The sequence below is a fragment of the Myotis daubentonii genome, chromosome 6, assembly GCF_963259705.1.
Source record: "Myotis daubentonii chromosome 6, mMyoDau2.1, whole genome shotgun sequence".
Lineage (NCBI taxonomy): Eukaryota > Metazoa > Chordata > Mammalia > Chiroptera > Vespertilionidae > Myotis > Myotis daubentonii.
In genome coordinates, this window is record NC_081845.1 from 21,941,317 (window position 1) to 21,963,616 (window position 22,300).

Here is a 22,300-nt window from a genome sequence, read left to right on the forward strand (position 1 = left end):
TGATGTCCCTGCAGAACTAAGTTTATGGAACAGAGCTATTCAGAAGCAATACAAAAGGGCTCTTGCTATGGAAATGGCCCTGCTCAAAACCCCTAGTCGTATAGATGACATATGGGTCACATATTTATACTGATATACATAAACATCCATAGGTGTTATATATTCATACATGCTGTAGCTGTGGTGAGCTGTAACCTGGTTTGACCAAATTGTAAGAAAACAATATAATTAAATTGGGAGATGTTTAGAGAAAAAATAATGGTCAGGTTCATACTTAACAAGAAGGCTCTATGTTGGAATTTGAAATCATGCTGTTTTTGTGAAACAGAAAATTTAAAAACATACACACGACAAAACAATAATTCTAAGCAAGTACAAAATACATCAAGAAATGATTCTGCTTGTTGAGCTACTTCCCAGTGGAGATGAACATGAGCATTTACCAGGCTGCAGGCTATCGCAGTTAATGGTGAGGTCTGATTGCCACTGACTTCTGTTCACATTTGATCACAAAGTCAGCATGCTCAGGAGAAGGACATGCTATTCACATGTGGTTTGATTCTGAGGAAGCATGTGGCATAGGTACTTGTTTTTCCAAATAAAATCATATACTATCATAAAATCAAAAGATAGTAGTTCTAACTTGTGTGATTTTAAAAAAAAAGAAATACTAAAGTGATGAGATGTGGTTCATTATCACTTTTATTTTTATTATTTTTGTGTGGAAAATATTCCACATATTTTCAAATTTCTATTTATAAAGGAAAAGGAGAAAAATATTTCTTTAAAAATATAAATACATTTAAAAAATAATACAGTTACTCTGTGGTCATGGAAATAGACAAACCTGGCGTATAAACCTGTTTAGTGATTGGATTCCAAGGAGACAGGGAGCCTAAAGGAAACATTTTGAAAAATGTTCCAAACACTTGACTATGATTATGAACAATAAGGTGAAGTTAGGACTCAAACAATGCTTCCCAAAGTTAGATTATGTGATATTTGAGCTTAAGGACTCCAAGGAAAACAAAGTTATAAACCCTTCATTTTTAAAATGAAAAAAAACCAAAAACCCCAAGTGATGGGGGTGAAAGTCAGATTGCTGAAGTGGCCACACCCGGCCCTACCACGTCGTGAGACTAGGAAATCCTGGCCTTCGTGCTTTTTTCCTCCGCCTTCCTATCCTACTTGTCTCAAGAAAGTAATGAATGAGGACTCAAATATTTTCACAGTTTTAATTTATCCAATAAATAGTTAAATGATCTCTCTCTCTCTCTCTCTCTCTCTCTCCCTCCCTCTCTCTCTTCCTCTCTCTCTCCTTCCTACATACTACTATAGGAACATTCAATGAAGGAAGAGAAGTTAATTTCTCCCGTCCACTTAAACCAGGCTGCCTGGAAGCATGCCCCAAAACGCATGCACCACCCCACCCATTGCTACAGCATCACTATCTTTCCTGCAAGCCTCTACCGTTCGCCTGAGTTCAGGCCAAGGAGTCATTCTCGGTACAAATCAATAGTGGGTGTCCGAGGTGAGAAGATCTCCTGACTCAGGATGAGTTTCAGAGCCTTCCTGAACCACCGGTAGGAAAAGACATAGATGATGGGGTTGCAGGCCGAGTTGAGGTAAGCCAACCAGATGAAGATGTCGAGACCAGTGGCGGTGTGATGAAGTTAAGGAGGCTGTCCACCAGCGTGTCAACGGTGAAGGGAAGCCAGCACAAGAGGCATGTGCTCACAGCGATGCCCAGGGTCTTGGCAGCTTTTCTTTCACGTTTGGCAGCCCCAGCCAGGCTTTTGTTGAAGGCGCTGATCTGCTGGGCCTGCCGGGCAGCGACCACGAAGATCTTTACATACAAGCTGATCATGATGAGGCAGGGGAAAAAACACAGGGAAGTTTAACCAGCCCCAAAACTTATTGAACAGCAGCTGGCAACTGCCCACGCAAGGCATCTCTTCCAGCCACCGGCTGAGCCCTCGCTCCACTACATCTGTGTAGACAAAGAAGGCAGTGTAAGCTGCCGGCATCCCCGACCCTGCTAAGATGTACCTAAAGGCCACCCTGACTGTGAACTTGGAGGGATAGAGCAGAGGCTCACAGATGGCACAGTGGCGGTCAATGGAAATGAAACAGAGATGAAAGATGGAGACGAGGCAGAAGAGGGTGTCCAAGTAGGTATGCAGGCGGCAGGGGAAGTCGCCAAAGAACCAGCAGCTCTCCACTGAGCGGATGGTGCTGAGTGGCAGTACCAGCAGACCCAGAAGCATGTCAGCCAGGGCCAGAGAAAGCAGCAGGAAGTTGGTGGGAGTGTGAAGTGCTTTGAAGTAGGACACAGTGAACACCAAAAACCAATTTCCTAGGACTGTAATAATTATGCCTGCTGCACAGGCCAGGTAGATGGTCAACCGGATGCCCAGAGGATGGACAGTCCTGGGGCAAGACCCATTCACCTGGTAGCAGAACGTCATGGGGTATTCTCCAGCACCCTGGTTGAGGATAGTGCTCATTTATGGTTCCTACTCTTCCTCCTCTCTCTCTCTGAAAACAGGCCACCTGTCCACACACCAAAAGAATAAAATTATTTATCTGCTAAACAATTAGAAAGTGAAATCTAGAGAGGAACTAAAGGGCAATTTGGAACTTAGTATAATTTCCCTGGGTACTGAATCAAATGCACCCTGAAAGCCAAATGCAGCACAGGACTCAAGGTCTCATAAGACTTGAATCTGGCCCTGGTTTGTCTGACTGGGCACTTTTGAAGCTGGTTTAGATGTTATCCTTAAGGAAAGAGAAGAAGGATGTAAGCTAAATGTTTTCTCAAAGAAAGAATCTTGTTAACAAATCATTACTTGGGTAAAAAGTAACTTCTGGTTCCTCTTTTTGAGAATTAAATAAATTGACAATAAAATCAATAGCTTGAGTTTTTTTATAATATGTCAACTCTTCCCAAGGGAAAAAAATCCAGCGTACAAGTAATTAAAGGAATGAAATTGCCCTGTTTCAGTTTTGCATCCTGCACAATTTCTAAAGTTAACACACAATATTTATACATCTTGGGAAAACTATCTGATATGAAAAAGTATTTTATCTATCTTAACACTAGCCTATAAAACGTTTAAGCAAGTTCTAATAAGTTGAATTCAGAGTTTCCCAGCTACTTACAAAGGTAGGGATCAGAATCACTTATGGGAAAAAGTCCTTCTGGTAACAGGTAGACATAGGTATGTAGAAGCCTCTTCCATCTGCAAAGATGACAGATGTGCAATTAGTTAATGATCTTATACTCCAAATAGAAACTATGTCTCCATATGGTATGGTATGCAAATGAGCACTGAACGAGTACCAAGGGACCTAGTTTACACTATTCACAGGTCTCAGTAGTTTGCTTCCTTCTCAGTAGAGCGTCATTATTAATCCTGCCAATTAATTAGAGATGAAAATTAAATACTGGATTTGTAAAGTCTTTAAACTTTTCAGTGAGTTTCATATATCCCTACTGCTTTAGGATTTTTTTATATACATTTCTCTCAACAAGAGAAATAATTGAGAATAACTAATCCTAAATCCTTTGGTTTGTGATCCCCACCCTGAATTTATCTTGTCTTCTTTAAGCTCTATGTTTTGTACTGGTTAAGGAAATCACAATAGATGACACAGTTCACCTGGACACAGAAGAGTTAGATTCTTGTTCTGCCATTTTTCTAGATCATCACTTATCCTCCCCCCCCCCCCCGCTTCTCCCCATCAGTAATAGTACCTACAATTAGATTATGTGTCTGTACATCACAAAGGTATTATCTCTATTTCTTTTTTTTCCTAAATATGTTTTTATTGATTTCAGAGAGGCAGGGAGAGGGAAATAGAGATAGAAACATCAATGAGGAAAGAGAATCATTGATCGTCTGCCTCCTGCATGCCCCCTACTGGGGATCAAGCCCACAACCAAGACATGTATCCTTGACCGGAATTGAACCAGGGACCCTTCAGTCTGCAAGCTGACGCTCTATCTACTGAGCCAAACCGACGAGGGCTCATCTCTATTTCTTGATACCAAACCTTCAGAAGGTGGAATGCCTCTTGGTGAAATCAGTTTACAATATAAGTCAAACTGATGTTGCAAAACTGACATAATTCTAAAGGTAATAATAGATTACATCCATCAACAGGGCCTGTAGGATGAGGTGGGACAGGTCCAAACAAATGAAAAAGGTTGGCTTATACTTTCACCTTCTCCACAAAACCCTAGCTAAACCAGTGGTGATTGCTTAAAACTGCCTTATACCAAGTCCATGTGCGTGGAAATAGATTTCTGACTCCAGAAGTTAATCAGACCAGAAAGCCTCTTACTTTACTATATACCATGACACCCCTTATATTGCAAGTCATAATCCATATGCAGTCAGCCAGGGACTCTAAGACCCATGACTCTAAGTCTAAGCTGACCAAGAATCTGTAAAAAATAGGAACAAGTATCTTACAACTGGAATAAGGCCTATAGGGGGAAACTCTCAAAAAAGGTTTTTAGGCCCTAGCCAGTTTTGCTCAGTGGCTAGAGCACTGGCCGGCAGAATGAAGGGTCCTGGGTTCGATTCCAGTCAAGAACACATGCCCAGGTTACGGGCTCGATCTCCAATAGGAGGTGTTCAGGAGGCAGCCAATCAATGATTCTCTCATGTATTTTGGAGTAATGAGTAATTTCCCAATAGCAAGGGCAGATTTTAAAAAAGCAGAAAGGTTTATGAATGCATTTAGGATGTATGTCTGTGAACATTAGAAACCTTAGGATTAGATGTCCTGCATAGAGGTGTGATATTGTTGGCCACGTCAGAGAATAGAGAGGGGTTGATTAACCAAATGTTCCGATATTACTATAAGGATTACTACAATAAAATATGCTTAACATTAAAATCTATGGTAATGTTAACAAATATTTTCTTTGCAACCTACCAGTTTCTTAAGGTTATTGTTATGAAAATCAACCTACTTCCTGCAAACATAGGCAAACATCTATACTAATAAAAGAGAAAAATGGTAATTGGCATACGACGATACCCTTTTCATTGGCTAATCAGGGCTATATGCAAATTAATTGCCAACTAAGATTGCAGTTAACTGCCAACAAGATGGCGGTTAATTTGCATATCTAGGCACAATGCAGGGAGGCGAAAGGGAAAGCAGGAAGAAGCCCCCTGCCACTGACAGTGATCGGAAACCCAGGGGGGAGCTAAGAGCTGGGGGGCAGGGCAAAGGCGGCCCTGGGGCCGCCTTTGCCCTGCCCCCCAGCCATGATCGGAGAATCAGGTGCCTTTTCTGCCCTGGCCAGTGATAGCAGGAAGTAGGGATGGAGCCAGCGATGGGAGCTGGGCACAGTCGAAGCTGGCAGTCCCAGGAGCTAGGGGTCCCTTGCCTGGGCCTAAAGTGAAGCCCACGATCGCGGGGCCGCTGCAGCTGCGGGTCCCCGCTGCCCGGGCCGGACGCCTCAGCCAGAGGTATCCTGCAGGGGCGGGGCGGGGCAGAGCCAGCGCGATCGTGGCACCCCCCCCTGCCACTGCAGGTCCCTGCTGCCCGGGCCAGACGCCTAGGCCAGAGGCGTCAGGCCTGGGCAAGGGGCCAATCCTGCGATTGGAGGGTGATGGGGGTCAACTCCTGAGGGCTCCCAGTATGTGAGAGGGGGCAGGCTGGGCTGAGGGACACTCTCCCCCCCCCCCACACACACACCCAGTGCATGAATTTCGTGCACCAGGCCCCTAGTTAATGAATAAATTGCTCCAGCCACATATGAACATCCTAAGTTTGTATGTTCCATTTAAAAATTTTCCAATTTGTCAATCTATGTGAACAAGATTTCTACATGACCAAGCTTTTCTGCGAAGCACTTGGACTATTGACACATTAGGAAAAGAAAGGGACAACCTAATTTCTAGTCTCAGGAAATTCACCACATGAGCATGAAAGCTTCTTTCTATATGTGGCAAACGTTTCTGAGTTGGTGAATCATTTTCCACTATGTGCCTCTGCTGGCCCTGTGCTCAAGTTCCCCAGCACAACATTGTGCACATATGACCAAAGCCCATTAGAACAGGAGTTCAATTTGTTCTTTACATGTAAGCTCTTTTCACCATCTTCCCTTCTAAGAAAAGAAGCCCCCACTGTCTAACATTCTTTGTTTTATAATTGTTTATTTTTCTGAATTTGAGTAACTCTCATTTTCCTCAAAGTTTCTGTTAGTCATACAGTGAATGTGCTCAGAGATTTTTATGGGAAGGGCACCATGTCAAGCACTGTGGGATTCCAACATGAATAATATAAGGTTGCAAAAATGGCATAATTCTAAAGGTAATAATATATTACATTCATCAGCAGGGCCTGTAGGATGAGGTGGGACAGGTCCAAACAAATGAAAAAGTTTATAGGCTAGACTAGAGGCCTGGTGCATGAATTCATGCATGGGTGGGGCCCGGCCAGCTCCATTCCTGATCAGGGTGGGGCAGGGCCAGCTGGGGGAAGGGGCTGTGGGTGGTTGGCCGGCCGGCCCACCCCCTGGTCGAACTCCCAGTTGAACTCCCAGTCGAACTCCCGGTCAAGGGGACAACTTGCATATTAGCCTTTAATTATATCAGGTGAGCAACTACATACCTGTGCACACCCAACCCTAACACAAAGAAGGATTCAGAAGAGACAGGTTTGGGGCAGTGGGTGGACATAGAAGGGAAATGCTGGGTGTGTTTAGTTTGAGATCTTGAGGGAACATAAAAAAGGATATTTTACTGATAGTAAAAAATGAGAAACTTGGGGAAAATGATAGTGATGAAGATGAATATATTTGAAGGAAATAGAGAGGTGGTAATTGAAGCTGTGAGATTAACACAAGGTTTCTCAACCATGGCATTATTGAAGTTTTGAACCAGATAATTCTTTGCTATGGGGGGGCTGGTCTGTGCGTTATAGGATGTTTAGCAGCATCCCTTACCTTTACCCCCTAGATGTCAGTACTACCTCCTTGCTGGTTGTAATAAACAAAAAGGTCCCCAGGCATTGCCAAATACCCTCAAGGGCATAACTCTCCCTGATTGAGAACCACTTGATTAGAGAGACAGAGAGATAGTGTGAAGAATGAAAAGAATATTATAAAAAAATTTGGTGAAATGAGTTTATGGGGTAGAAGAAGAAGAGATAGACATAAGGACACAGAGAAGAGACATTCATTGAGGCATAAATATTATCCTAAAACTCTGGGACAGTGAAAAAACTTCAGTTTATAAATGAAGCTCAGGCTTGGTGAATAATTAGTATGTGCATACCCACCTACCCCCAACAAGAAAAACAGACCACCTCTATACATGCATGCAAGCCACATGTGTATATAGATAGAACATATATATATATAAAAAGAAAGAATATGCTTCTAAACAGTTCAATTTAATCAAAGTATTGCCAACCTCACATCAACTCATTTTGAAAAGAGGTTTAAGTCAGAATCAATAAAATTGGAAGTAAATACAATTGTCTGTTTCCTTCTCCCTTTCTCTCAGTCACATGCTTCATGATTCAGGCTTCCAGTACTCTCAAACTCTCTTCCTACTCCCCTAAGATGTAACAATAACCTCAAGAAATGCTTAGATAAATTGTACATGGGTGTCAGTGAGTGTGAGGACCAACTGTGTCTCCTCTTCTGATGTTTACAAGAGAAAATGCAAAAGACCCTTATTATCTAATTTAAGCCAAAGGAATAATTCTAAATCCCTAATTTGGAAATTCAGGAATCAGCAAGAGTTTCTTCTTATTGGAGGTGCCTTCCTCAGAACCCAGAAATTAGACACTTTGGTAGCTCTGGTATACCAAGAGGCTAGACTTAGTGCTCCTACTTAGATGTGTGTTGTACCATCTGGAAGAATCTTCTTATCAACCCTGTCCACGCCCATACCTTTGGGTAGAAAGAGCATCCAAGATTCCCTACTAGGAAAGAATCCCAGAGAACAGAGAGCATTGCCTAAGCATGTTCAAGAAACAGGCTTAGGGTGGAAGAGTCAGGGCGGAAGATCATTCCTGTGACAATCATCCTCAATGCCTTCCGAAACCAAGGATAAAACATGCCATATATAATGGGATTGAAAGTGGAATTAAAATAACCCAGCCAGAGGAAGGTATTATACAAATCTTCAGGAGTTGTAAAATTGATGAAAGGGTCTGTAATCGTCAAGAGAAAAAAGGGCAGCCAGCACAACACAAACACTCCCATGACAATACTTAAAGTCTTGGTGGCCTTGCTTTCTTTTTTGGATGATGCTTTCATTTTGCTTTCTGACCCAACCTGTTTCCTCATAGAACCCATGCCAATTTGCTTAGCATGCTTCCTGGCCACTGTGAAAATGTGTATGTAAATCCCCACCATTACCGTCCCAGGAAGAAAAAAGGCTATAAAAGAGGCCATGACCCCCCAAAATTTGTTAAACATCAACACACACAAACCTGTGCAGTCAATGGCTGCAACAAAATCTTCTGCACCAATTATGTTTAATTCTGAGAATACCAGACCAAAGGCAAAAAAGATTGGAATAGACCAACTGATGAGCAGAAAGAGCTCTATGACAGGAATGGTAATTTTGGTAACATAACGCAAAGGGTCACAAACAGCATAGTAACGATCCACTGAGATGAAGCAGAGGTGGAAAATGGAGGTGGTGCAGAGCATGATGTCACAGCAGCTGTGGACTTTGCAAAAGAGATCTCCAAAGTACCAGCAGGATTCGATGGACCGGATCATACTGAAGGGCATGACCACGCAGCTCAGCAGGAAGTCAGTGGTGGCCATGGAGAGGATCAGGAAGTTGGTTGGGGTGTGGAGCTGCTTGAAGTGGGTGATGGCAACGATCACCACCAGGTTGCCCAGGATGGTCATCACTATCGCAACAATCATGACAAAGTACATGGCAGAGGTGCTCAGCACAGACCTCACATTTCTAGGGCATGAGTTGTTAATCAGAGCAAAGCAAAATTGCACTTCTGCGGGGTTCCAAAGGTCAGGTGAATTCATTGTCTTGGTCCCTTGGGTACTATGAGTCTTTTGCAAAAGTACTGTGTGCCTCTCCTTTCTGTGAAAGACAGGAAAAGCAATAAAAATCATTGGAAACTTTTCAGAGAGGCCCAGCTAGCTGTGTTTCCAATCCCTGGTTGAATTTCCTACTGTTCAGGAGCACTGCTTTGGATCCTGCCACTTAATACACACAATATATTCAATTAAGGAAACATTTCTCTATGCAATGTAAACAAGACAGAATTTAGAATTTAGAACAATATAAGGTAAACTAAAAATTTGCTAATGTCTACAAGAATATACATGAATAATCTCAAAATAAAGGGGAAACTATCTCAAGTGATAAATTCTGTAAATCTCATCATTTATCTCCTTTCATTTAGCAGCAATTTCCTGAATTCAAATTCAGGTTGAGGTCATTTTGTCCACAGGTTTCAAATTCTCATGTTGGAAACAAATTTGACATATATGCCTGCTCATTGTTGTGTGTGTGTGTGTTTTCTAAAAAATCTTAGTCTACTTAATTTTTTAACATCTTTATTTATTGAATTTATTGGGGTGACATTAGTTAATAAAATTAGATATGTACCAGGGATACAATTTGATAATACATCACTCTGTGCTCATTGTTTAAGCTGTTGCTTTATATAATTTAAGCTGTTGCTCTTAAAATGTGGAATTAATTGGACTGACTCACTCAAGAGTGTGACATAGGTTTGATTTGTTTTTCCAGTGCCGGGACTGGATGTGTAACTGATGACTGGTGACAAGCATTAGTGAGATATAGGGCCAGGTTAGAGAAGTGGACTTTGGCCTGAGAATAGATTAAAACTCCCTGGTCCATTGGGAAAACAAATCCATAAGCACATCCTACCGGATTTACTTGGAAAAGATATTAATGAGAATAAAAGTACCTTTGAAAATAATATTTACAGTATTTGCTACTGTAACTCAGCACGCTTTCTAATGTATATTAGTTGAAATCTTGACAGTATAGCACATTTCATTTGCTCTGAATGTAGTAATTTAATTTCTCAGACTAGCATTTTTGTTTAAAGATATTTTAATGGTAGCAATCAAACATTAGGCCACTAAGTTGAACTTGACAATTCAAAACATAGAGAAGTAAAATGTAAGACGGACAAAGGCTTATTAACTTTTTTAATAAACTGTAGCTATCAATTTTGAAATACACAGAACAAATTATTTCATTACTTATCACTTTGGTTTCTAAGCCCTATGATACTGAATATAATGGAATCTTAAAAATCTAATCACTGTCTTTACTTAATTAATTGATTAGCTTTATTCTGCCTCTTATTGTCTTTAGGTTGGAATTACATTTTTTATTTAATGTTCTTTTAAATGTTCTTTTAATGTTCTTTTTAAAAATTATATTTAAAGACAGCTAACAATTACCACAGCATTACTTAGGTATTTGTCACTGTATATACATAGACATAGCATTTCTAATACAAAATAGTATACTTTAATATTTCATGGTATAATTTTTGGAGTTTAAAGTTTCATTTTTGAGAACATAATTCCTAAAAGATCAACATTATTTAACTCCTATGTTTATAAGGGAAATTTTAGTTGTTTTATTTTATTTTTTGGAATATACAATGTGAAACAGCTGCTAAAAATTAATAGTATTATCTCATATTTCTGATGTATGATTATATATTAGGGAATATTTAAACCTCTAGATATTAGATTAAGACAAAAACAAGACACACATTGATTAAAAAAGTTATCACATGGTCGAATTGTTAAGATAATGTCAAAAGTAATAATAATTTTAAGCCCCTAGCTAAGCTTTTGACCAAAAATTGTTAAAAACAAATAAGAAAATACAAATATGACTGCTGGTCTACTGTTCTGTTAAAAAAAAAAAAAAAGATTGTCATGAAATTAAATGCAGTTGGAGTTTGGTTTGTTATTTAAAAACTGAACAGAATAGAGATTATTTTTCTTTGAAGATTCACTTCCTCAAAAGATACAGTAGTTTTTTTAATAAAACGAAATGAAGTAAAACCCTCTTTGACATCTCACTTTTATCATGGAATGTAATATTATAACAAAGAACCAAATTAACAGCAACACTGCAAACAATTGCCTAATGAAAGCATAGAAAAGTGTTAATTCTCTTTGCTGGGAGGTAAAAATAAACATTTGTTAACAATCCTGGAAAGGAGCAAAGATTGCATTGTTTTTCAGTTCAAATTTAGGTCTTTAAGGGAAAAGTTACAGAGTAAGGAAACAGACACAAAGACACTGAAATAAAGATTTTGAAAATCTGAAAGCTCCTCAGAATTTCAAGGAAAAATGTGAGAAAGGAGCTATGTAATAAGTTTTCCTTAAGTATTAAATACCTAACATTTTATTAAGGTCTATGTATTTCCCTTCAATAAGAAGGAATATATTCAACAAGCTCAATAATATGCTGTAAATAAAGTGGAAAATTAAGAGAGGACACAGCATACCCGCTTTATCAGGCATGATTTTTCTTCCCTTACTGGTTGCATAGCTCAAACACCCCACCTCTGAGTCTTTCTCTGAAAATGCTCTTATCTCACTTATACAACAGTTTGTTTAGGTAAGGGAGGTTACTTACAAATTAGATTTAAGAAAGGTCTGTGGTAGGTCTTTCTCTCATTGTCTCTTTAGAATTTCAGTGATTTAAAAGAATGATCCAGACTTACATTCATAGATTAATATTTTAAATATGATTCTTTTCAACATGTTAAAAAAAAAAGATAAATCTATTTGATCTTTTCCCTCTCTTAATATATTCTGCTTTGGTTTAGCATAATTTGTTTGGCTAATTAGGTATTTTGGAGCTAAACCCATTGAGAGGTGACTTATCTGTTGTGCCAAAGTTTCTTACCATGCAAATGAGCATTGTGCTCCGCTGCCCTCTTTCCTGCTGATTTCCCCCTAGAAAATGTACTTGGGCCCCAGAACTCATAGGTAGGCTCCTGGCAGGCTGTGCTGCCGTCAGTATTTATACACAGAATATGCCTCTTGCGGCTATATTACCTGTGTCAACAGGACACAGGTGTGTCCTTTAACAACCTGAAGTGTGCTGCCAGCAAAGAGATCACAGCAAGTCACTAGAGAATTGGCTCTGGGAGGATGAATCTGCTATGTGCTATCATCCCTATGACTTCCAAGGGTAGCATGGACTAGCCTCACACAAGGCCAAAGTGGGAAAGAATGAAAATATGAAAGGGAGGGAGAGAGGAAGGAGAGTGGAAGGAAAGGAGGGAGGGAGGAAGCAAGGAAGAAATTTTAATTCAAATCCAACAAATGCTCACTTCACTTATTAGCGAAGACTAGATGTTTTCAAACAGTGACTTCTTTAAACCCTACTGAAAATTTGACTCTATATCTATATCTTTTCATTTGACTGCATGCAATTAGGGATATTCATTCACATTGCAGTTCATTGTGTGCAATTTTCCAAATAAAGGGCTTAGTCCAAACAGAAAGCAGTAAGAGCCATGTTTCAAACCAACTGAATGAAAACGTCCATCACCATGTGTAATGGAAAAATAGCATGCTGGCTCCAGAGGCCGATCCTGAAGCAAAGGAGTGAAGGGGAAAGGGTAAGATGGGGCCTGAGGCAGGGAACACGAGGCTTCAGAAGACAGTTTCTCTTGCAAAAAAAGTTTGTTAGCTTCAGTTCATTTTAAAATCTTATTTCAGAAAGAGGCTACTTCAGGTTCCTGATAATGTTTGAAAGGCTCACAATGCAATGTGAAATAGATGTTCCATTCTGTTTTGCAAATGTCAAAGTTATTATTGTCCAATTTGGTTTTAAGGAAAGTAAGGTTGGATATTTCAAAAGTTCCCCACAATGGCCATTGATGTTTTTAATGACTTTTGGAAAGATCAGTCCATTTAGTTAAGAATGCACATGAGGAGGGACTGATGTTTTTAAACATAAATTTGGGTTTTATTCCTCACCCTGTCCTTTGGGTATAAATCCGCACTTGACCTTCTTGGAGTTGGTTGAGTCTAATCTCTCTCTCCTTCTACTACAAAAACTCCATTGTAGGAGCCTCCCTTGAATAAAGTCTGCCTATGGTCTTTAATAAGTGTAACAAATCATTTTTTTTTCTAAAACACACCCCATGAAGTTTTTATAGTAGATAAATTGTTCAAAAGTAAAGAAATAAATGACACTTCTTAAAGCAGAAACTGAGAGAAAGCTAAAAGTACTAGAAGGATCAGTAGCCATGAAATGTAAGTCACTGCTAAAGTAGGGCAAGTCAATTTTGTTTATATAACTTTATTTTTATTATTGACACTATTACCGATGTCCTCATTTCCCCCGTTTGCCCACTTCCATCCAGCCCCCACCCTCCCCATTTGGTCATCACCACACTGTTGTCTGTGTCTATGGGTTATGCATGTTCTTTGGCTAATCTCTTCACCTTCTTTCATCCAGTCCCTCCCTTCCCCCCAACCTCTGATAGCTCTAAGCCTGTTCCATGTATCTATGCCTCTGTTTCTATTTTGTTGTCAGTTTATTTTGTTCATTAGATTCCATATATAAGTGAGATTATATGGTACTAGAGACCTGGTGCATGAAATTTGTGCACAGGTAGGGTCCCTAGGCCTGGCTGGCAATCAGGGTCATTCGGGGCCTTCCAGCTGCTGGCCAGGGCCTTCCTTCCCCAGCTGCTGGCTGCTGGCCATATTTGTCTTTCTCTGGCTTATTTCATTTAGCATTTTGTCATCTGTGAAGGAAGAGGCCCAATTGGGTGATGTCCAAGATCTTTTGAGACTCTGGGGAAGAAAGAGCCTGACAGTGATTCTCATGCCCTCATATCTCTTCCTGGCACAGCCTAACGTGTTCCCCTCAAGGCCAGCAGTTAGATTGGATTAGTAAACATTAAAATACTTAAACTGTGCATTTATTATTCACACTCTCTTTTCTTTCTTTTTTAAAAAAAGTATATTTTATTGATTTCAGAGAGGGAGAGAGAGAAACATCAATGATAAGAGAGAACCATTGATTGGCTGCCTCCTGCACATCCTCTACTGGGGATCGAGCCCACAGCCCGGGCATGTGCCCCTGTCTGGAATTGAACCCAGGACCTTTCAGTCCTCAGGTCGATGTTCTATTCACTGAGCCACACCAGCTAGGGCCCACATTTGCTTTACTACTGACAAGTACAGGGAATGAAACTGCCATGGTCCTGAAGAGGAGTAGTCCTTATAGCATCATATTGTCCTTCAAGTCACAAGCTGAGGCTGGGTAATTTTCCATAGTTGGATCTAGGACAGAGGGTGTCAGGGTATGTGAAAGAAAGGCTTAGAAGAGAGATAGGGAAAAGCCAGATTAAGTTTTTCTATGCAAAGTTTGATCTAAAGCAGAACTTGTTTTTTCTTTATCTTCTCCACCTGGCCATTAAAAGTGGAAAATCCTCAAGGCTAGTCTTAGGCCCACATTTCCTTTCGTACATTCTCTCCCTAAGTGGGTTCAAACATGTCCTCTCTTTCAGATGTCATCTACATGCCAATACCTGCAGACCCATTTCTACCCCAGACTTCTCTGAGCTCTGACCATTAAATCCAATTATTTATGTATTATTATTACTATGGTGTGTCAAGTTCCCAACATGCCCCAGACAGAACTCAGGATCTTCCCTTCTCCCCCAAACTGGTTTCCTCCAGGATTTCCTATCTTCCACACCTCCAATTGCACAAGTCAGGATCTATAAATCATGCTTGGAATTCCTCTCTTTATCACCCTCTAAAGCCTACATATTACTACGTCCCACTGGTTTTGTCTGGTGGTATTTAATGACTTTGGCAGCTCCCTCCACTTCATCAGCATCTCCCCAGTCTAAGCTACCCTCATCTCTCATCTGGGACTTGCAATATATAGTTTCCTACTTGTTCTCACATTCACTCTTGTTCTCCTCTTATTCATTCTTTACACCAAAGGCATTTCACACCACTCATCTGGTACCACCGTGCCTCCCTGCACCACCCCTCATTCCCTATGGCCTAAAGCTGAACTTAGATTCAGGAACAGTTTGCTCTCTTCCTCCTTTTCTCCCTCCCATAACTTAATTCCAGGTATGAGGAATGTGGACATGATTATTACATGTAACTCATGTATATCCTGATCTATCATATAAAGAAAGGTTCTGTTTGTCTCTTAATGTTTCACAGAAAAATTACTGGAAGTACTTTTGCCTAGTGTTAGTGATCTGGCATAAATCATAGGCATTGTGGTGTGGATGGAATTTCTTTGGTAGAACTCTAGGCAACTTTCAGAGAAAGTGGTTAAAACAAGTCCAAGCAGAGGCTTGTGATTGCTGGCCCATAGTGTAGGCATACCATGCAGGTTAAGAAACTAGAGACAGAGGAAACAGAAGTCATTTCAAATATAAGCCACAAAGTAAAAACTCAGAGGTATAAAAGCTCAAATTGTATATGATGATTTGTAATCAACTTTCTCCTCTGAGCAGCTCCTTCTAGTGAGCTTCAGGGTGCCAGGATATAACTAAATGATTTATATAATGATTGTGAACAATTCTCCCAAGCCAAATGATAAGTAGACTTCTAGTTGATAGTAAAGACCAGTCTTGTGTTTCACGTCTATGGATTCACAAGTCATAATGATCTTCCCTTTTCTGAATTCCTAGAGTGGAAACAGAGAGGACCCAAAACCATTAGCACTTTTTAAAAATTCTTATATTGGTCTTTAATTGTTTCATATGTATACTCAAGGCCAACCTATTCTCAACTATGTTTTATATTTCTTTTGTACATTTTCCTTACCAGTCAGAGGTGAGTGTTAACAATTAATAAATGATTGATTGATTGGCTGACCAGAGATACTGAATATAGCTCTTATGCAGGTTACAGAACGTGTATCTAGATCACTGAAAGTTGATAGAATAATACTTGCAGTGACCTGGGGATGTAAGGTATGTACCTCAGGTAAAAATAATAACAGCCTCATTTTCAACATTCTATTCACTTTTCTAATGGCTTTTAAGTCAATGTGCTTCAGGAAAAAGATTTGCAGTTTCTGAATGGGAGCTAAATATTTTCCCTGACACTATGTACTTGAGAGCTCTACGAAACCATGGATAAAAGAAACCGTGAATGAGCGGGTTGCAAGTGGAATTGAAGTACCCAAGCCACACTAAGAGATCAAGTACTATTATGGGAGTAGAATAGTCTAAATATGGGTCGATCAAAACAGCAAGAAAACAAGGCAACCAGCAAGCTAGAAACACCCCCATCACTATACCCAGGGTTTTAGCTGCTTTCCTGTCCTTTTTCTTAGATAGATTTTTTTTCACTTCCTCCTTTGTGGTTTCAGGCATGTTACTGATAACTCGGGCATGTCGTTTGGAAACGATAAAAATTTTGCCATAAATACCAACCATGATGGAGCCAGGAGTAAAGAAACATGTAGTGAACAATATTGTCCCCCAAAATTTGTTGAAAGTAAGTGCACAGAAATTGAAGCAAGCAACAAGAATCTCATAGCTCTCCATCCCCGATACGTTGGCCTCGGATAGAACTAAACCGAAAGAAAAAAGGGCGGGGGCCGACCAGCAAAATGCCAGCAGTCGCTTTATCATGGAGGTGGTCATGGTGGTTGTGTAGTGTAAGGGGTAACACACAGCATAAAATCGATCGATAGCAATGGAACAGAGGTGGAAAATGGAGGTCAGGCTTAGCATCATGTCAAAGCTTGCATGGAATTTACAAAAGCCCTCCCCGAAGTACCAGCAGCTCTCCACGGACCGCACCATGCTGTATGGCATAACGACGGAACCCAGCAGGAAGTCCGTGGTTGCCATGGAGAGGATCAGAAAATTCGTGGGGGAGTGAAGCTGTTTGAAATGCGATATGGAAATCATGATGACCAAGTTTCCAAAGATGGTGATAACCATGGCTCCAGTCATAATCGAATACATGACCATCCGGACTTGAAAAGGGCGGTTGGTGGGAGGACAGGATTTATTTCCAAGTTTTGAACAACTGGATAAGTCTTCAGGAATAAAAGTTAGATCCATGGTGCTTTATCTTTTCAAATTATTTTCTAGGAAGGCGAATCAGTGTTTCTTCTCTTCTTAAAATAAGTCCAGTAAATTTCGACTCCTAATAGTACAATAAAATTCAAAGTCACTTGTTATTCATTCAGTTCAATTATACTTTATTTAAGTATTTCAAATTATAGCAATTGTGTTTGCTTTCTAAGTTATTTGCTGCATTAGAAAATGAAAAATCTCAACTCTGTTTATCTTCCCTGTTTTATTCTGTTTAATTCTTCCCATATATTTATTCAACATGGGTTTATCTATTGACTGCTTGATTCCTGGTAGTGTATTGGAAGTTTTTCAAGAGTTTATTTCACTTATATGAGGTATCATATATAACCAAATTCATAAAAACAGAGAATTGTGGTTACCAGAGGTTGGGGTGTGGGGAAAATAGGCAGTTTTGTTCAATGGTTATAAAATTTCATTTATGTTAGATGGGTAAGTTCTAGAGAGCTGCTATACAACATAGTGCCTATCCTATCTAATAAAAGAGAAACATGGTAATTAGCGTACGACCGCTAACCTTCCCATTGGCTAATCAGGGCAATATGCAAATTAACTGCCAGCCAAGATGGCGGCCGGCAGCCAGGCAGCTTGAAACTAACATGAGGCTTGCTTGCTTCAGTGACGGAGGAAACCAACATCCCCCGCCTGCCTTGCCGGCCTCTGAGCTTGCAGTCTGAAACATAGTTACAAATATAGAAGCTAAACAAAACCCCAGAAACCTGCTTTCAGCCAGCTGGGATCTCAGAGCTGGAGTTGATACAGTGTTTCGATTATAGAACACAAACAAACCAGATACCTGCTTTCAGCAGCAGAGGCCTCAGAGCTGGAGTGAGAGCTAAAGCTGGCCCAGAATAAAAAATATAAGAAAAAAAAGGAGCAGTTGGGAGCTTCAGTCACCTGCCAGCCTGAAAACAACCCTCAGCCCCTCACCCAGACTGGCCAGGCACCCCAGTGGGGACCCCCACCCTGAAGGGTGTGTGACCAGCTGCAAACAGCCATCATCCCTTCACCAGGCTGGCCAGGCACCCCAGTGGGGACCCCCACCCTGATCCAGGACACCCTTCAGGGCAAACCAGCCGGCTCCCACCCATGCACCAAGCCTCTATCCTATATAGTAAAAGGGTAATATGCCTCCCAGCACCAGGATCAGCGGAGCCGCGAGGCCTCCTGGCACCGGGATCAGCATGACAGGGGGCGGCGCCCAAACCCCCTGATCGCCCTGTGGCTCTGTGTGTGACAGGGGGCGGGGCCACAACCTCCCTATCAGCCCTGCTCTGTTCGTGACAGGGGAAGGCGCCCCAACCCCCTGATCAGCCCTGCTCTGTGCCTGATAGGGGGGAGCTCCCCAACCCCCTAATCGCCCTGCGGCTCTGTGTGTGACAGGGGGTGGTGCCCCAACTCCCCTATTGGCCCTACTCTGTGTGTGACAGGGGGTGGCGCCGCAACCTGCCCATCAACCCTGCCTTGAGTGTGACAGGGGACGGTGCCCCAACCCCCCAATCGGCCCTACCCTGAGCGTGACTGAGGGTGGCATCACAGCCTCCCAATCCGCCCTGCTCTGTGCATGACAGGGGCGGCGCCCCAACTCCCCAATCAGCCCTGCTCTGAGCCCGACCAGGGGCTGCACCTAGGGATTGGGCCTGCCCCCTGCCACCCGGGAGCAGGCCTAAGCCAGCAGGTTTTTATCTCCCGAGGGGTCCCAGACTTCGAGAGGGCACAGGCCGGGCTGAGGGACCCCTCCTTCCCCCTCGAGTGCACAAATTTTTGTGCAGCGGGCCTCTAGTCTATATATAAAAAGCCTAATATGCAAATTTTCTCCATGGGAGTTCAACCAGGAGACTGATCACATCCCTATGACATGCACTGACCACCAGGGGGCAGCATGGAACGAAGGAAGGCCCCAGCTGGCAGCTGGGAGCTGGGATCATTTTATTAAAATCAGCATTGTTGTTGCCCTAGCCAGTGGTAGGCAAACTGTGGCTCACGAGCCACATGCCGCTCTTTGGCCCTTGAGTGTGGCTCTTCCACAAAATACTGACTTCTGCGCATGGGCCACGAGTTTCAATCGCACTTTACGTGTGCACCCGCAAGTGGTATTTTGTGGAAGAGCCACACTCAAGGGGCCAAAGAGCCACATGTGGCTCGCAAGCTGCAGTTTGCCGACCACTGCCCTAGCCAGTTTTTCTTTTTTTTTTTTTTTTTTTTTTTTTTTTTTTTTTTTTAAATATATTTTATTGATTTCTTACAGAGAGGAAGGGAGAGAGATAGAGAGTTAGAAACATCAATGAGAGAGAAACATCGATCAGCTGCCTCCTGCACACCCCCTGGGGATGTGCCCGCAACCCAGGTACATGCCCTTGACCGGAATCGAACCTGGGACCTTTCAGTCTGCAGGCCGACGCTCTATCCACTGAGCCAAACCGGTTTCGGCCCTAGCCAGTTTTTCTCAGTGGATAGAGCGTCAGCCTGTGGATCAAAGGATCCTGGGTTAGATTCAGGTCAAGGACACGTACCTCAGTTGCAGGCTTCTCCCCTGCCCAGGCCCTGGTCAAGGCACATTCAGGAGGTAACCAGTCAATGTGTTTCTCTCACACCAATATTTCTCTCTGCCTTTTCCTCTCTCATCCATTCTCTCTAAAAATCAATGGAAAAATATCTTCAGGTGAGGATTAAAAAAACACACCTGCATTTTTGCAATAAAAACAATTGGTTCAATATGCTTAAAATTTTGCTATAAATGAATGGGCTAGTTCAACAAGCAATGTTCAAATTATCTTTTGGTATCAAATTGCTCCTGATGCTGCTATAAAATAATCTAGAATAGCAGTTAGAGGAGCAGAGCGGAGACATTTGCTCTGGACATGTTTTGCTGATCCCTTAGGCTAGTGAGAAGAGAACTGAAGATGCCGATACCAGAAAGAGCTACAAAGGTAAAAGAAAAAAAAAGCTGCACTTGGGAGGTGGTGGCTCATGAGCCCCCTTGGTGTTTTAAGGATGTGTTAAGATGCATTTATAGGATTTTTTTCAGTTCCTGATTCAATGCTTAGCACCTTACCTACCACATGTGGGAGTTGGGGGTTTTCTTCCAGCTGAAACTCAGATACTCTCAAAAATGAAAGAAAATACTGTGGTGAAGATCACAGACTTCCAATTAAATTTATACAGTATTTGGGTCCATGAACATATATGCAGTTAAAGTATATTATAACCCAGGAAACTGCCACACCTCAATTGCCCATATGATCTTAATGATACAGCCATGCCATTGAAACAACCTTACGTGGCTGCTGCATATGAGTAACTGCTCAATCTGTTTTTTGGGATCGGGAGGATCCTATGAGGTGTTTCAGTCTGAGATCAAATCTTCCACCATGCATACTTATATTTATAGAAAGGAAACTTCATATATTTTCAGAACTGGAAAAACCTCAAGTAGAATGTTTACAAAGATTTATCATGTGATGTTGTTTCCAGTCCAGTGACTAACATACATTCCACAGTATGGCTTTGAAATCAGGCAGACCTGTGTTTCATAATTGGTTCCACCACTTGGCAACCATATTAGTTTGAAAAAAATGTCTCTAAGCCTCAGCTCTTTCCTTTATAAATTAAAGATAATATAGCCTACTTCTTGATTTAGAGATCAGAAAGAACATATGAAAGGCATCTCTCTGGTAAGCACTCAATGAAATCCACATTAACCAGGTTTTAAAACTATATTTTGATTTCCAAATGACTGATTTTCAAAGAAACTTTGGCTTTATAACTTGCTTATAAGTTTGGAAGTTGTTTATGAAGATATTTAAAGCCGTTCACACTATTTCTATCTTCCTCCCTGCTTTTTCTTGTAAGAATTCTGGCATTTCCTTTGATTTTGCCCTTTGTTGAGACTTCCATGTTATCTAGTACTGGAGGCCCGGTGCACAAAAATTCATGCCCTTGTGGGGGTACCTTAGCTGGCCTGCGCCCTCCCGCAGTACGGGACCTCTTGGGGGATGTCCACTTTCCGGCTTAGGCCCACTCCCTGGGGGATTGGGTCTAAGCTGGCAGTCAGACATCCCTCTGGCAGCCTGGGAGCCCTCGGGGGATGTCTGACTGTGGCTTAGGCCCGAGGTCCTGTGTGGGAGCACACTGACCACCAGGGGGCAGACACTCAGCACAGGAGCTGCCTCCTGGTGGTCAGTGCACATCATAGTGACTAGCCATTCCTGATTGTTCCTCCATTAGGGTCAATTTGCATATTACCCTTTTATTATATAGGATGTTGAATTGCCATTTTTGTACGTCAAAAATGTTCAAATATTAATAATTACTCATTAGGGTCTTTTCCTTTCCCCCCTCACATTTCAACTTCAAGCACTGACTAATACAAAGGTTGGCATATCTCTACTCCAAAAATTATGAGGCAGATTTTCAATGCAAGATTATATTTGGCGCTAAAGCTCACTGAAGAGGCATTTCAAAGAGCTGAACACATTTAGTTCCATAGGAGGAAGAGTTGACCCAACAGCAAACTCTAGGTTCAGAATCTAATCTTTATAGCTTTGAAATATGAATGGCATATACGATGTAGTAGATAATAGTAAGTTACAATCCATGGTTCTAACAGAAGGAGGCAAATACATTCACATGTTATCTTTAAGTTACCAACTAACACAAGTGTCACCATTTCTATAAAACATATTCCTCTCTTCTAGAACTGAGCTCTACAGTAAAGCTGCCTTTGCTCACTCTATATGTATGTATGGACAGATATGTAAATTAACCCAAATTATAATTTTTCTTATTTTTATTTTTTGAAAAACCATCAGATAAGAAAGATCAGCAAAGGAAAATATGAGCAATTAGCATAATACAGTGGGGCCTTGACTTATGAGTTTAATTCGTTCTGAGACTGAGCTCGTTAAGGAGCTCATTAACTCAAATTACTCTATCAACTCAATGCAAAAAATCGGCCGAGAGACAGCTGGTATCTCAAAAAACTCGTTAGTCGGGACACTCATAAGTCAAGGCCCCACTGTATACTGATTCAAGTGAAGTGTAATAAGAAACAAATTTTTAAATTTTTCTATTTAAGCACAAATGTGGATAATTTCCATAAATAATGTGCTTTCTTTTTCTCCTTAAATTCTGATTGCCCCATACTCCTGGAATTTAAGGCTAAAATCTAAAGAAA

At 41.2% G+C, this 22,300-nt stretch overlaps 3 protein-coding genes across 3 annotated transcripts; all 3 read right to left on the minus strand.

The window, feature by feature from the left end:
* Positions 1-1,496: 1,496 nt before the first annotated feature.
* Positions 1,497-2,507, minus strand: TAAR5 (trace amine associated receptor 5). The gene is given in 3 exon segments (XM_059699596.1): positions 1,497-1,651; positions 1,654-1,880; positions 1,882-2,507. Coding segments are annotated over 3 exon segments (1,008 nt in total).
* Positions 2,508-7,990: 5,483 nt separating this feature from the next.
* On the minus strand, positions 7,991-9,090 carry LOC132236440 (trace amine-associated receptor 4-like). The gene has a single exon (XM_059699597.1). It carries the CDS (start codon positions 9,032-9,034, stop codon positions 7,991-7,993), a length of 1,044 nt encoding a protein of 347 aa, XP_059555580.1. The 5' UTR covers positions 9,035-9,090.
* Positions 9,091-15,899: 6,809 nt separating this feature from the next.
* Positions 15,900-17,165, minus strand: LOC132236441 (trace amine-associated receptor 3). Its single transcript, XM_059699599.1, has one exon. The coding sequence runs from the start codon at positions 17,089-17,091 to the stop codon at positions 16,060-16,062; it is 1,032 nt and encodes a 343-aa protein (XP_059555582.1). The 5' UTR covers positions 17,092-17,165; the 3' UTR covers positions 15,900-16,059.
* Between the last annotated feature and the right edge of the window lie 5,135 nt (positions 17,166-22,300).